General features: G+C 35.6%; 1 protein-coding gene across 26 annotated transcripts in view; it reads left to right on the forward strand.

The window, feature by feature from the left end:
- LOC135205294 (ryanodine receptor-like) overlaps window positions 1–14,898 on the forward strand; it is a 339,398-nt gene that overhangs the window by 201,880 nt on the left and 122,620 nt on the right. For 21 of the 26 annotated variants that reach the window (XM_064235711.1, XM_064235691.1, XM_064235765.1 and 18 more), the window contains 8 exons: window positions 2,854–3,034; window positions 3,572–3,798; window positions 4,535–4,889; window positions 5,235–5,611; window positions 5,762–5,899; window positions 9,518–9,748; window positions 11,817–11,932; window positions 13,016–13,167. In XM_064235711.1, coding sequence (XP_064091781.1) covers window positions 2,854–3,034; window positions 3,572–3,798; window positions 4,535–4,889; window positions 5,235–5,611; window positions 5,762–5,899; window positions 9,518–9,748; window positions 11,817–11,932; window positions 13,016–13,167 — 1,777 coding nt within the window. The remainder of the gene's footprint in view (window positions 1–2,853; window positions 3,035–3,571; window positions 3,799–4,534; window positions 4,890–5,234; window positions 5,612–5,761; window positions 5,900–9,517; window positions 9,749–11,816; window positions 11,933–13,015; window positions 13,168–14,898) is intronic. The other 5 variants (XM_064235799.1, XM_064235872.1, XM_064235873.1 and 2 more) reach the window with 1 other exon arrangement.

The following is a 14,898-nucleotide window of genomic DNA, read 5'->3' on the forward strand; positions in this document are numbered from 1 at the left end:
TGATTGTCTTTTAAGTGTCTGTACTACCTCTGTCCTGTGCAGCTTGGACACAATGTATCGACATTCATTATGCATTGTGGCAAAGCCTATTGTTGCGAAGTAAAAAGTATATATATATATATTATATATATATATATATATCTATATATATATATATATATATATATATATAATAAAGTAGTTTATAAAATAGTAATAGAAATCCAGAACATATTTGTTGTATTTACGAAGAAGAAATAATTCCAGAACTGTACTTTTAGGCAAAGGCTAGCAGATATATTGCCACCCTGTCCACTAAACTTCCTTCTTCTTGCAATCATTTATCATTCAGCTGTATTTAAGTCAGCCCCATGAGATCAATCTTATCATCATTAAGGGTTGTTTCTTTCTATTTACAAAACATGCTTATTGTTTGATCAAATCAGGTCCTACAAAATATGATTGGTATGTATGGTAGTGTATGTAACATGATGCCCAGTTTGTTTTTGCACGTTTTGTCAGGAATTCCATATACGTTTAATTGTAAACCATTCCCTGAATAGATCAGATCTTTGCTTTTATGAGAATTGACCAGCAAAGAATTCAAGTTAAGCATAGACACTATACAGGGAAAGAGAAGGAAAGTTTAAAAAGTATGGAAATGGTGCTGCTAAGATGTTTTTTTCCGCCATAAATGAACACAAACTTGCGTCTTAGACAGTAGTTTGAAGAAATTCCATGAAATCCAGATGAAAGCAGAAAGGTCAATATTCCAAAGGTGATTAATAATTAATATAAAGAACTAATTCCTTTAAATTGGTTGACTATAATAATGATATGGGTTTCACATAATACAAGTGGGAATGTGAAACTAAAAGAGTGCACCACAGCTTATATGAAGTGACAGAAGTGCTCACTCAAGCAACTGCAGATCATTATCTAAAGCAATACATTTAGCATAAACTGATGGAAGTGACCCTTTTAAGAAATTGAAGGAATATCCAATTGGAAGCCATGAGAAAATAATGTATCCTTGGATATAAATCTTGAACTGCCAAGAGAGAACTACATACCCAAATGAATAGTGAACCTAGTTCCTGAAGAGGTAGGCTTAGTAAACCTATGAAGGCATGTTAACATTTTCAACTTTGAAATTCAGATCAGTCTTGGGGAGTTGTTTCCGAAGTCTCAAATATGATTGAATTAATTATACTGTACTTAGAGCTATTAAGAAAATGGCTCTTGAAAGCAGAAATAAGCCTTGTTTTGTTTGTTTCAGTTCTAAATCTATTGAAATGGGTTTTAATATTATCTCGTTTTCTAGCAAATAGGATCATAAGATTGTGAAAATAAAATTAGCATTTTTGAGTTAAGTACTGGTTGAGAATGTTGAGAGTAGGGACCTAGGTGTTATAAACAATTATTGGAAGTCTATTTACCTACTCATTCTTATGGGCTGCTAAAACAACAAGAACCCTTACTGGTATACTACAAGGCCATTGTAGTTCAACAGCAAAAACATGGCCATTCAACCTCCATTAAGATTATCAAGATGTTGCTTACTATGAAGATTCTTGTAGGACTAGTGTTTTTTACTGCTCTAAGTTGAGGTTTAGATGTGCCAGCATTTTCCTCTGCCAGCTCAGACATCTGTCAGATCGTTTTATTCGCCACATACTGTATTTTATTCTAAGTATCTTTGCTACACCTATTTATTCCATTTACTATATGTATTACTTGTGGACATTGTACGTATTGAGTATTTAGATTGCCCTTGTAAATTCATTTAACCCTTGTACAGAAATGAAATTCCTGAGAGTATTGTTTTCCTAACGCAAACCAGCTTTTCCTAGAATAATAGGACCAACTGTTATTTGTTAATGCTACTTCATAGTGGTTCCAGAAATTAAGAGACCAACCAGCATCTTGTTACGTCATACGAGTAAATTTGATCAAAGTAATGGTTCACTTTGTGATGGATTGTTTTGATAGGACAGCGTATTATGCATGTGAATTGTTTTATTCTTATGGTTCTTAGTATTTTTACAATGTAAATACTGTGGCCATTCCATGTGATTGTAATTCATGATATATTTAGGAGGTAATACTGTAGTTTTACCTGTATTCTATATTCTTTTTGTGCATATTAAGTGGTTTAGGTACAACTGACTATTTTTAAATCGGTTACGTACTTTCTTCCAATTTGAGCCTGCAGTTTTCTGCATTGAATCTTATCTCTGTGAAGTTGCTGTCCGTTTATACGTTATACGTTTGGATTTTACATTTGTACATACAGTATGTTTAATGTTTTACTTTTTGTGAAATCATGAGAAGTACTATTATGTATGTTGGTGTTATTTTCATCATTTTCTGTTATATTTCCATATGTTTTATATTCTATATGGTTTTGCTTTTGTGCTTTGAAACCAAGAGACAAAATCAAAGCCAGGTTCTTGTCACTGATTTCATCTCCTATATTCATGTTGTACTGTTTCTTCCTTCTACTTTTTTTTAATGACAGGCTCAATAGGCACTTGTAAGATGCCCTGTAGCCTACTTGTATTATATGAGATAACCTTTGTACTGGGTATTTCACCTCCATCACTTTTGTATTCAAGATAGCCAATGCACTGCATATAAACTAGATTACTACTGTATAAATCCAGTATTTTATGTCTTCAATCATCAAGAAGTTTAGTTTGTATACTTAAAGAATCTTTAGTTATTATCATATATTTATATTAATTTGCTTTATTATTTCTTGAAGTTCATGTATTGATACTGATACAGAAAAGCAGCTGCCAAGTAGGTCACTGAATATGATGCTATAATCTTAACTATAACTGTAATGACTCTACTTTTGCTTTGCTTCAGGTTCTTCAGCAAGAAACGAGATGCTAGTGCAGAGAGGGCTCGAAGCAAGGGCAGGGCACCAGAACCCTCGGGTAACACTTTGGAGGTGCCACATGGAGGCAAAAAGACCAGGTCCCCATCAGTCAGATTGTCAAATGCTGCTGATGGCAAGCTCATTCCTCCTGCTATTCCTGAACGTCAGGTAAAGAACAAAAAATGTGTAATACATAAACAGTGTGCTGTATAATTCTAATGTTAATACACAAACAGTGTGCTTTAGAATTCTAATACTTAAGATATTTTTCCTCTGCTGATTACTGCATACTGCCATAAAACTTGATGCTTTGTAGTTAAAGGAGACTGAATATAGCGCTTAAGATATGAAATGATTAGTAATAAGTTTGTCAATTCAAATATCATTTGGATGTTATATTTATTGTGTTAGCAATGATATATGAATGTGGTTACTTATTTACTGTATAATATTAAAATCTTGATAAGAGGAATATAAAGAGCACATTTTTAGTGTTAAACATTAGGCTTGAATCCTTGCCACATGATGGAAACACCATTTAAGATGGTTTAGGAATGGAAATGTGTTTTACAAGAAATATGGTTTCTGGATATTTAAATTTAAAGAATTTTTGCCTGTGTATCTCACAGTTTATGTTTTGAATAATTAGACAAGTCATAGCCCAGGATAGTACTAAATCCACAATGATATCCGTTCCTTTTGCAGGGTGCTGGAGAAGAAATCCGTGAGGAAGATCTCTTTGATCCTGAGTGCCTTAAATTGATGAATGAATACTTCTATGGTGTAAGGATCTTCCCTGGTCAAGATCCAGCTCATGTTTACATTGGTTGGGTCACTACTCAGTACCACATTCATGACACTGCCTTTGATCAGAGTAAAGTACGATCCGTCATTGTTCAAGAATACACAGAGGAGGGTCTTGTGCAGAGCGCGTAAGAATACTTTTGATGTTTTCGTATTTTATTGCATCATTCTAGAACCAGATAATGGCTAATATATTGTTTTTATTGTACATTAATCAAAGCTTTCATTATCTGAATGCCAAATTCTATCTATTTCAGCAAATTGTTGATAAACAGTACACTATTGTATTGGAATAGAAGGTGATTAGATAAAGGATGGGAAATTTCCTTAAAGAAAAATAACCAATCTCACTAAGATTAAAGCAAGTTAAGAAAGACTAGGAAATTTTAATGTATAGAGATAATGCTTGGAAACTACTATTTCAGTGATAAAGTTTGTAAGAAAATCAGTTTTATCAGATTGCTAATAGCAAAACTAGTCTGTTGTAGTAAGATTGTCGTCCTGTGGTTCTCTCTCCTAACTTTGACTTTGATCTTAATCTCACATTGTGACTTGGTATTTATATTGTATTTCTCACCGTCATCAGTATCATTCTCAGCCTTTCGGGAAAAAATCTATTTTGATGTATTTGAAATCACAGGTTATATATCACTTTTTTTTTTTTTTTTAAGAATATTTGTTTATTACATGTATAAATTTGTTTCCACATGTGACCCTTTTATTATGGCTTTATGTAGATGTGGCTTTGGTTGCATTTCTTCAGGGAGCTTTGCTGTTTAAATGTTACACTGGTCAGGGAAATTTTTGAGAGGTAATCTTCATTGGTATAGTGTATATTAATAATTTTTTGCATCCACATTACAGAGTAGAACGTCACAGCTGCTATATGTTCCGTGCTGATGAACTGCATGCAGAGGTAACATCTGAAGCTGGTGGTAAAGGAGCTTCACAAGGTATGTTTATCGGGTGTTTCATCGACACGTCAACGGGCTTTATCACACTTCAGTGCGATGGCAAGGACACCAGACACAAGTACCGCATGGAACCAGGAACCAAGCTCTTCCCAGGTGTCTTCCTAGAACCTACCAGCAAGGAAGTCCTTCAGATTGAGCTTGGCCGAACGCCTACCACATTGCCACTCAGTGCCGCCGTTTTGCAGAATAGCGATAAACATGTCGTTCCTCAGATGCCTCCTAGGCTCAGGGTTCAGATACTGAAGGTACGTAATTTATGACTGAATTTGATCTGAAAATGATGTGCAACTATGCAACTGTTTATGCTGTAGAATAATCAGACTATTGGAAAGGCAGATTTTTAAAATATTGTCAGTGCTGTTGAAGGTTATTTTGTAGGAGGATTTTCATTGATGTTATTGAATCCAGCTAAATTAATACAATGAGCCTTGTAGATGATAACTTTTCCATCCAGTTTTATTAATCAAACTGTACTGGGCTGTTTGTGTCATGTTTTTCAGTTCAGATGTTTAATGCCATTAAATTATCTTATAAAAAACTGGAGCGAGTTTTAATAGAAATGAATACTATTTCACATTCTTTTTGGACAGGCCAACCAGTGGTCAAGGGTACCTAATATCAACCTTAGGATCCATGCTCTAAAACTATCTGACATCCGTGGTTGGTCTATGCTGGCTGAAGATGCTGTGCCCATGCTCGCTCTCCATATACCCGAGGAGGACAGATGCATCGACATTCTCGAACTCATTGAATATGAGAAGTTACTAAGCTTCCATGCACAGTCACTGGCTTTGTACTGTGCAGTGTGTTACCAAAGTAATTACCGTGCCGCTCACACGCTGTGCTCTCACGTAGATCAGAAGCAGCTTTTGTATGCCATGCAGAATGAATATATGTCTGGTCCTCTGCGTATGGGATTCTACAATCTCCTCATTTCCCTACACTTGGAAAGCTTTGCCAATACAATGTGAGTTGTTATTTTTGTGTTCTTTGACAATGCAAACATTATTGTAGTAGTAATTTGGTTTCAGATGTTTTAAGTTTTGTTAAATGACATTTTAAACTTTATTTTTTATTCATTTATTGCTTTACTGATGTACTTTCTTCTAAATAACAGGGAAGTGACCCAGAATGAGTTCATCGTTCCATTGAGTCCAAACTTGAAGGAGATGTACCAAGATGAGACCGTGGGCAATTCAATGTCTATTACCCACACTGAATCTGTCCGTCCAATAATGTCCATGTCTGATATTTCGTATGTATAATTATTCCACCTTTTTTTTTTTAAATGTAATCCTTAAATTTCTTATTTTACATGAAAATAATCTTACTATCAAACTTGATTAAATGTAACAAATTTAATCAAGATATTACCTCTAGAATTTGAGAAAAATTATAGAATTAATGTTTTTTCTTGATTACTATCATGTCATTTATTTTGGCAGTGATACTCAGAATGCTCTTGATATATTGAGCAATTATTTAGGAAATATTTTATTTGGTCATTAATAATAATGACTGGAGTATTCATATTTTTCTTATGCCATCAAGGAAGGCAATTTGAATGGAAAATTATTAGTGTATGATTGGTATTTGCTTCATTTGTGTCCAAATTAGACTTAGTTTAACGTATTAGTACAAGATGAGTTTTTAGCAGTTGTTTTTTGTGGTTGATTGTGGTCTTAGAAGAATTCAGTTGGCCGTTCCATATAATTTTTTTTAAAAACAATAGATTGAAGTGAAATAGATTTCTAAAAGTTTTAGAATTAGGGTAGTAAACATTATTTTATTATGCTACAAAGATGCCTTAGAATTTTATTTCACATGTATTAGATTAAGCAATACTACATACAATAGTATTAGTTTTATTATTAGTGTACCTAAGGTTTCTATAGCACCCAAGACTGCCATACTTACACGTTATTATTTATGCTGTTTTGAATCATAGCTACTTACTATCATCTCTTTGGAAGGGGGGAATGTGAATTGATTTATATTCCTTCTTTGGAAGGGGGGAACGGGAATTAAGTACATATATTCCTGAAAATTATGAATTTCATACAATCGGAGCAGCCACATACATTTTCAGGAAGAGAGACTTGATAACTGAACTAGTTCTAAACTAAATTGATTTATAAATCATGCAATGATGTCTTGCATTATATTTTGATATTGTAGTACTATTAGGTAAATTAGTGAGAAATATACTACTGATCTTTTGTTTCTAAATGATATTCTATTTTGTCATTCATTGGCATTATATACGTAGCACTAGTGCTGGCTTTATGACTGCCAGATTACTTTGCTACTGATTACAGAATTCAGGACTTTTTCATGTCTGCAGTTATTCCACTGTGGTTTTTCACATGAGTGCATATGTGGTTGTATGAAAAAACACACCTGTTACTTTACAGAAGCCCTCACTGATACTTTAGCCAAAAATACTAATCTTTGAGGATGGTAAGATTTTCCACTTCCTTTCCGGGGTGAGTCCTTTTGTTTTACTTTCTGTACCAAGTCATTATGAATTAAATATTGGGGAAGTTAGGTGAGTGATAAAACCATAACCCATTAGGAGAGCTCCCTGTCACGCTTGTTGAAACTTGCCTCATCTTTACATGAGCCATCTGTATCAATACCTTTGTTGAATTTTCATCTTTTACATCAGTACCCAGCTTGTGTTGATGTATCTTTTTTTGCTGATTGTGAAACTGAATCATAGCTTTCAAATTTATGTGTTTAATGTGTGGTTAAGATCTGTGTATTTTTCTACAGTTGTATGGAACTTTATTTGGATACCCTACTTATCTATTTATTTTACCTTGGATTTGGTACTGAAGGCCTTACTCATCTGCATTTTGTAGAGAATTTTCTTAAAAGTTATTGCACAATGCATTGATAATTATTTATGCATTATTTTGTTTTGTTGTTAATAGACCTCCCTTAAAGTACAATTTGTTTTAGAAATTACCGTTAAAGTAGCTTCTGCTTTCTTCATAAGATGGCCTTTAGTATTAGGTAACATATACAATACATTTATATATTCCTTATTTTCAACTCCTTGTAATACAAATCTTCTAGATTTATGCTCAGTACACAATTAAAATGGGCAATATGAATATTCCCACAACCTATTGTCTGATTTCTCCCTAGACTTTATAAAAATTTTTCTGTAAAAAACCAGTAAGGCATTCCCTGGTTATGGGTGGCAACGACAATACTGGATTTCTGGGCTCAGACCGTATTTCACTGGGCGACACAGGTCCTTTGCCCAGAAATAGATTTTTCCTATGTCAAAATCCCTTTTTCAACACTGATATGCTCCGATTCCCAATTATCCACGCCAATAACCAGTGGTCGTAGCTATTATCGCCGATTTTTGGTTATCGACGATCTTTGGTTATCGTCACGCTGTCAGAAACAGAACCCCCTCCAATAACGAGGGACTGCCATACATATAAATAATGATTTTGCCTTAAAATCAAACTTACGGTACTCTTAATTGAGGAGCTTTAGTGTCGCTCACCTTTATTCTATAAAGTCATGCAGCTTTTTTTGCTGTTTAGCTTTACCAGCCGAGTTTGCTTATCAGGCTTATGAGAAATGATAACTTAAAGGAAGTGAAATGGAGGAGGCTCCCCAGAGTTTGGAAGATCTTACCTGCCATCCGACCAGTGCTTCTTTTGGTTATAAACTGGATCAGAACTAGGCTTCTTCCCCACATAGGTTTGCATTTATGAAACAAAAATGATTTTACATATATACTTGTTAGTAGGTCCTCCTTGAAATGCCTTTGCTATTAGTAGTTGTCGCTGTAAATTACCGAAGTGAACTTTAAGAAACGTAAGGCGGGCTTCCTGTCCTTTTCTGTTGAATGAAGTTTGATTTAGTTTTTGCTTGAAGTAACTCTTCTGTTGTACCCTGTTTTTTTTTTTTACTGATTTTAAAGAAATTTATTGGGTTCATTTCCTACTAGATTATTGTTTTATCATATTCGGCAGATACTTTTGCTTTTATTTTTTATTTATTTTTAAACCTTGAATATTCCTGTACCAATGAAATTATGCTTTATTACAAACACTAACAATGGTTTGCTTTCAAATATTATTTAACCAAAAAATAACCATTTAGATTACAGTAGATGCTTGAGGAGAGAATGACTCATACTCCAACAGTAAACCCAATGTATCTCCATTATATAACTTGGTCACTTCTTTTTTTAACTGTTCAGTCACATTTACCATGAACACCTATTTAATATAAGCCTTTTATTTGCATTTTTGTTTTATTTCTCTTATTTTTATCCTTGTCGACCGTGCCATCCCTGAACCATGCTGATCGCCATTGCTTGAACAATGTTGCCCCAACTTCGGTGCACGGCCTACTTCATAACTGTGACTTCTTCCATCCTTGGCTACTGTAACAAACTGGATATATTGGCTAACACATTATGTGCTCTGCAATTGGATGTCTGGCCACATGACTGCCGGGTCAACTTATTAATGATGACCTGTTATACTTCATCTTCGGTATTTGGCCATAAAATCACTGATCCTCATCTTCAATGGACGTAACTTCTCATCTTTCAAAAATACTTCAAAACTACTGAGATGTTTTGAATTATACTACTGACACTTTATTACTGAAAAAATATTTGGTGTTGGAATACCACCATGTTACCGTGACTTTTAAAATTCTCTGCAAAATGCTTGCCAAATGTCCAACCCCATGGAATTTTTGAGGATCCTTCTTATGAACCGCTGACGTTTCTTAATGTGATTTGTGATTGGGTACCTGACAATCTCGTATGCTGAGAACATTTTTTATGACTTTCATGAAAATCTAAATATACAATGGTATGTAAATGATTCAGTCAGTCTGGTGCCATAGAAACTGCTTCTATTCACTCTATGTTAGCTTCTCCAATACCTCACGAAATTCATCACCACAGTACCAACATCGAAACCATCAAGGGCCTTGCTTCGCCATACTTCCCACTGGATGTAGCCCGAGAGTTTGTCATGACTGCTCTTGGTGATGCAGTCAAAACCAATCAAGTGGCCAACAGGGATCCCATCGGAGGCTCTAATGAAAATCTTTTTGTGTAAGTGTACTAATAGTATTCCTACTTTTTTCCTATTGTTCTACTTAGTTTAGTGAAGCACTTTGCTTATGAAGTTTATTTTGTTAGGAAGCATTGTGCTAAGATGGAGAAGGCAGATTTTATATTTGATCACTACATTTTCTAGTAGTATCGGTTGATGGCATAGTACTTTTTCATGTATTTTTTAGTAACAGTTGATCTAGGTCTTCAGGTTCATTATCTTAAAGAATTTGCTTCATTGACTTCAATTTGATTTGTCAGTGAATAAATGAATCAGTATGTAAAGGTTACTCAGTGGGACAGATGAAACTTAATTATATTAAAAATGAAGATGATAAGGAATATTGCAGTCTATAAACAAAAATCTCACAGTTTCATTGTGTTCCATAATTATTTTTATGTAAAATTTGACAATATCAGAATGTGTAGCTTAGGAAAAGAAATTGTTCTTGACTGGTAGTCAGTGATGTGTAGTTAATGTGCTAGGTTACAGCTTACAGTATCATTTCAGATTTAATTGGTGTGAGGTGTGAGCTTCCATATAGGATTTACTACTGTTTATTATTTCGTTGGCTGTTTATCATTTCTTTACCATCTGTTCCCTTTTCCTCCCAAGATTTTTCTTCTTTAAGTTAATTTGATACCTTTCTCATATAATTGTAGACAACCTTATGTGCTTGTAAAGGAGGGTTATGGATACAGAATTACGCAGTTTGCCATCTGTTCTGCAAATTTTAAGAATGTAGTGTATCATATTTTTGCTTTATTGATCTTCAAGGGAGAGTAGAGCAGTAACTATAAGTGTATCATATTATTGCTATGTTGATCATCAAGAGTGTAGAATAGTGACTAAGTGTATCTTATTTTTGCTTTATTGATCTTCAAGGATTAGAGTAGTGACTAAGTATAGTATCATATTTTTTGCTTTATTAATCTACAAGTGTGTAGAGCAGTGACTAAGTATATCATATTTTTTCTTTATTAATCTTTAAGGGTGTAGAGTAATGCCTAAGTATATCATATATTAGCTTTATTGATCTTCAAGAGTGTAGAATAGTGACCAAGTGTATCATATTTTTGCCTTATTGATCTTCAAGGTTGTAAAGTAGTGACTAAGTGTATATGCACTCTCATGTTTTTGCTTAAACAAGTAGGAGTGAAACAGCAGTGAAGGCCCACTCTGTTTATGAAAGGGCATTGGGAGAATATATGAAAGGATTGGTGTATGGCTTGTTAGCTCTTGGCTGTTCCTATAGATAATGATAGGTCTAATAAGGTTCCAGTAACTTGTAGGATAGTAGAGACAATAATGATTGATTGCTTTGTTTCAATACAATAAAATGGAAACAGGGTTAATGCTAGTAGAGGTAGCTAGCATTTGTTACATGAAAGGATTTGTGAAGAATATAGATGAGTTACAGCGATAAGATAGAAAATTAATTGAGTTCACTTAATATTTTGTGAGCTGGAGAATTTCCAAAGATGTATGCACTGAGTTGTAATTCCTTGTGGCTGAAAACAAGTAGTACTGAGTTGGACCAGCATTTGACACTGAAGAGAGGCAGTGCTTCAGGTGGGACTTCATACATTCACAGATGATAAACTAGGATGATCATCAAAAGCTTTTGGGAGTAGCTAGTATTAGTTAGTAATCAATGGAAAGGTCTTATCTTTATGTTATGATATCTGATATTTGTGTTATTCTGGCATTCAAGTCCAAATACTATAGTATGTCTCGTATATATCCCTCTTCCATCTCTTTATTCAGATATTCCATTTAGTTAATAAGAGGTATTTCCTTGCTTCCTAATACTAGTCAGATTCCCATCTGTAGTTTTTGGGAGTTACAACACTATAAACAGTTTCAGCTGCAGTGCCTTGTTCTTCATTTATCTGAGAATAAAGATAATATTAAATTTTAAAATTCACAATAGATAGTATGTTTTTCTTGTGGATGTCACAATCCTTGAAGTTAATTTTGCCGCTGATTTTTCTGATTGAAGTTCCTTATTATGGATGATTTAAAACTAATATGGATTGGTTAATCACTTTCTCTACATCTTGACAGGCCGCTCTTAAAGTTGGTGGATAAGCTGCTACTGGTTGGAATACTTCAGGATGAGGACATCCTGAAGTTGCTTATCATGATTGACCCACGAACTTGGGATCCTGAGTTTGATGCAGGTGAGTTACATCAACACAAAACTTGGTACAGTTAATGAATTCGCCATAAATAACTGGGGAGCTCTGATGTAAAATCAGAAGTTTTCTCTGTATATATATTGTGGATTAATATTTCAGTGTTAATGGCTTGATGAAGACTGATTGATTGACTATAGAGGAGTGATAGAATTAGTTGTAATTTATTTGTGGGAAGCAGCAAAAGTGTCTTCCATTGTCCATGAACAGAATATTATACATATTCCACTCTCTCCAAATAAATGATTCTGTTTTATGAAAAATGGGGTAATTCTGTTTTATGAAAAAACGGGGTACTAAAGGGGCCTTTATAATGCTTCTAATATTCTATTATGTATTTGTAAATAATAGTGCAGTCATTATCCAGCAAATTTAATATGAATCACATTATAGACAAAGTGACAAATATCTGTATACGTACCTATTAGGCAATAACATCAATAAAATATTCGTGGTGGGTATTTAGGCAGAGACCCTATTAGCTGCACTTTTTTTATAATGTTCTAATATTTAAATTCTGATTGTCAGTGTAAGGATTAGGAATTTTGTTCAGAATTTTGATATATTAGTCTTACTGTACAAAAACTCTCTGCAAAGTATTTTCTTTTAAAGTTTTGAAGTACGGTTATTTTGCCAAAGTATGGAAGAAACTGTATGAGTTTTTAAAAAGTTTGAAAAACTGGTTTGTTTTACTAAACCCCAGGAAATATGGGGTGAATGGAGTTTTATCAAAGTTTTATAAGCATTGTATAAAAGACAACAGTAATTAAGAATAAGCAATGCTCATAAGTACATACGTACTATACTCTTTGCATTAAGTTTCTAGCCCATGCACAGTGGCTCACCTCTGTATTTGCCATGTAAAGGGGTTAAAGTAAGAAGAAAACTGCTTCATTAAAAAATTATATGATCTTTGGATGACAGGTAAAATATGCCAAGGAAATAAAGGTTATGTAAATGCGGAAAAAATTTAAAGTTGTTCCATGAGAGAAAATGTTGCAGTATGTCATTATATTGTAAACAAGAACAATTAAGTAAAGAAGCATGTTTTGCCCATTTCTCTTGCAGAAGCTGATGCTGACAGGAAAGGCTTACTGCAAATGAAGATTGCTGAGGGTGTGAAGCTGCAGCTTTGTTATGTCCTTCACCATCTTTTGGATATACAGAAGAGACACAGAGTGGAGAATATCATTTCCTTTGCCATGGACTACGTTGGTGAGGTGAGACAGGGTGAACTCTAATATTGTACTAGTAAAGGAGAGCGTTAGGGCACAAGATGTTTTTTTTTCATTGATTTTAGTTGTATGTCACTGAAGTGGGATGAAGTATCCAAGATAGCTGGTTTCTGGATCATTTTGTACTGAGCATATGGGCTTCTGAAACCCTTATATATTTTTCCAATCTTTCTGGTTTCTGAAAACGCATCACAAACCCTTCCCTGACACTGGCAAAATGGTTGAAAATCGCTTTGTGAATAAAGTTATCTATTTGCATCAAGCAATGGCGCTGGGTGAGTGTCTGAAAGTACAAGTCAGTGAGAGGTATTCACCACCCACACTGCCTCACTCAGCCTCGCTCATTGTTTACAGGCTGGAAACAAGTAGCCAATGGGAGCGCATCTTACTGTTTCACGGTTCTCGCGGCCAATCAGTGTTTTTTAACCTAATATACAGTAAATGCATTATTTTAGATAAAAAAATATTTTTGGCAATGCATATTCAAAATTCAATGATATTAAAAAATTGGAATTTTTTTTTACACAAAGTAGTAGAGATGAGCTCATTTTTAAGACCAACCCCAGCTTTCTAACTCTTTTCATTCAAAAGTTATTGCGTGTTAAATATTGCCAAACTTCAACTGCATATTCCTCCAGTTTTTAATTGGTGCTTACCTCCCTCTGCACCTAACCACCTCATATGTTGACTGGCATCCTTGGTGTACATTAGAGATGTCATCATAGCAATGCCAAACTGAATATTTGTTCCGATACAGTATACAAACCCACGGTCCTTTACAATAGGAAGGTACTTAGCGACAGCTGAACCGGTTGTAATCTTTTCGAACAAGGGGTTCGGTAGTTAACTACTTGTCCGGCAGTTAGCGGTACGCTCGACTGCGAGGCGAGGAGTCACTTTGCTTTCGGCCGTGCTCATGGATGGACATGCTGCTCTTCGTCTCTCTGCCCGCTTCTGTCGTATGCTTTGTTTTCTGCACTGTGTGAAGACTTTCTCACTTTTTCTTTTACTTGTGTGTGTTGCAAGTACAAAGTAAGTGCGTGTCTGTTTTGGTTTTCATTTTTATGGAAATTATGCAACAAGAGCCGGAGAAGCCCCCCCACCCCCCCATCAACCGTAGACTATGTCCGGGTATTGGGGGCTGTAAGTGTGGGGCTTTCCGCTCTTCTGTGGAGGTAGATCCTCATGATTTTTGTGCTCAGTGTCGAGGGCGTGAATGCTCTCGCGCCGAGACTTGTGATACGTGTTTCTTTTGGTCAGAGGCGCAGTGGGAGTGCTACGGGGGGAGGAAGAAGCTGCGGAAGCCTGCTAAGGAGTCATCAGAGGACTCCCCGGCTACGCCCTTGGTCACTGATTTGTCTTCCTCCTTTCTCCCTCCGGCTCAGCTCCCTCGTATGGCTCCTTCCCCTTCGGGGGGGGGGGGTTGGTTTCTCGCTCCCTCTCCTCCCTCGATCATTTGAGCGTAGAGGAGGGGGCGAGATACCCTGACATCCAGTTGTACTCGGGGTCCTCTGTTCGCTCGGGCTGGGAACTATCCCCCCCGGGCGAGCGGTGACACTAATCTACCCGACTTTTCCTCCCTCAGACTTGCTGACCACAGGCGAAGATCTCGGTAGGGCCTGGTACTCGCTGGGGCTGCAAGGGACACTGACGTTCCAGGGGCTGCAAGGGACACTGATGTTCCAGGGGCTGCTTAGTCATCTGGCGAGAGGGGCT

Source organism: Macrobrachium nipponense, chromosome 24 (assembly GCF_015104395.2).
Source record: "Macrobrachium nipponense isolate FS-2020 chromosome 24, ASM1510439v2, whole genome shotgun sequence".
NCBI classification, from domain to species: domain Eukaryota; kingdom Metazoa; phylum Arthropoda; class Malacostraca; order Decapoda; family Palaemonidae; genus Macrobrachium; species Macrobrachium nipponense.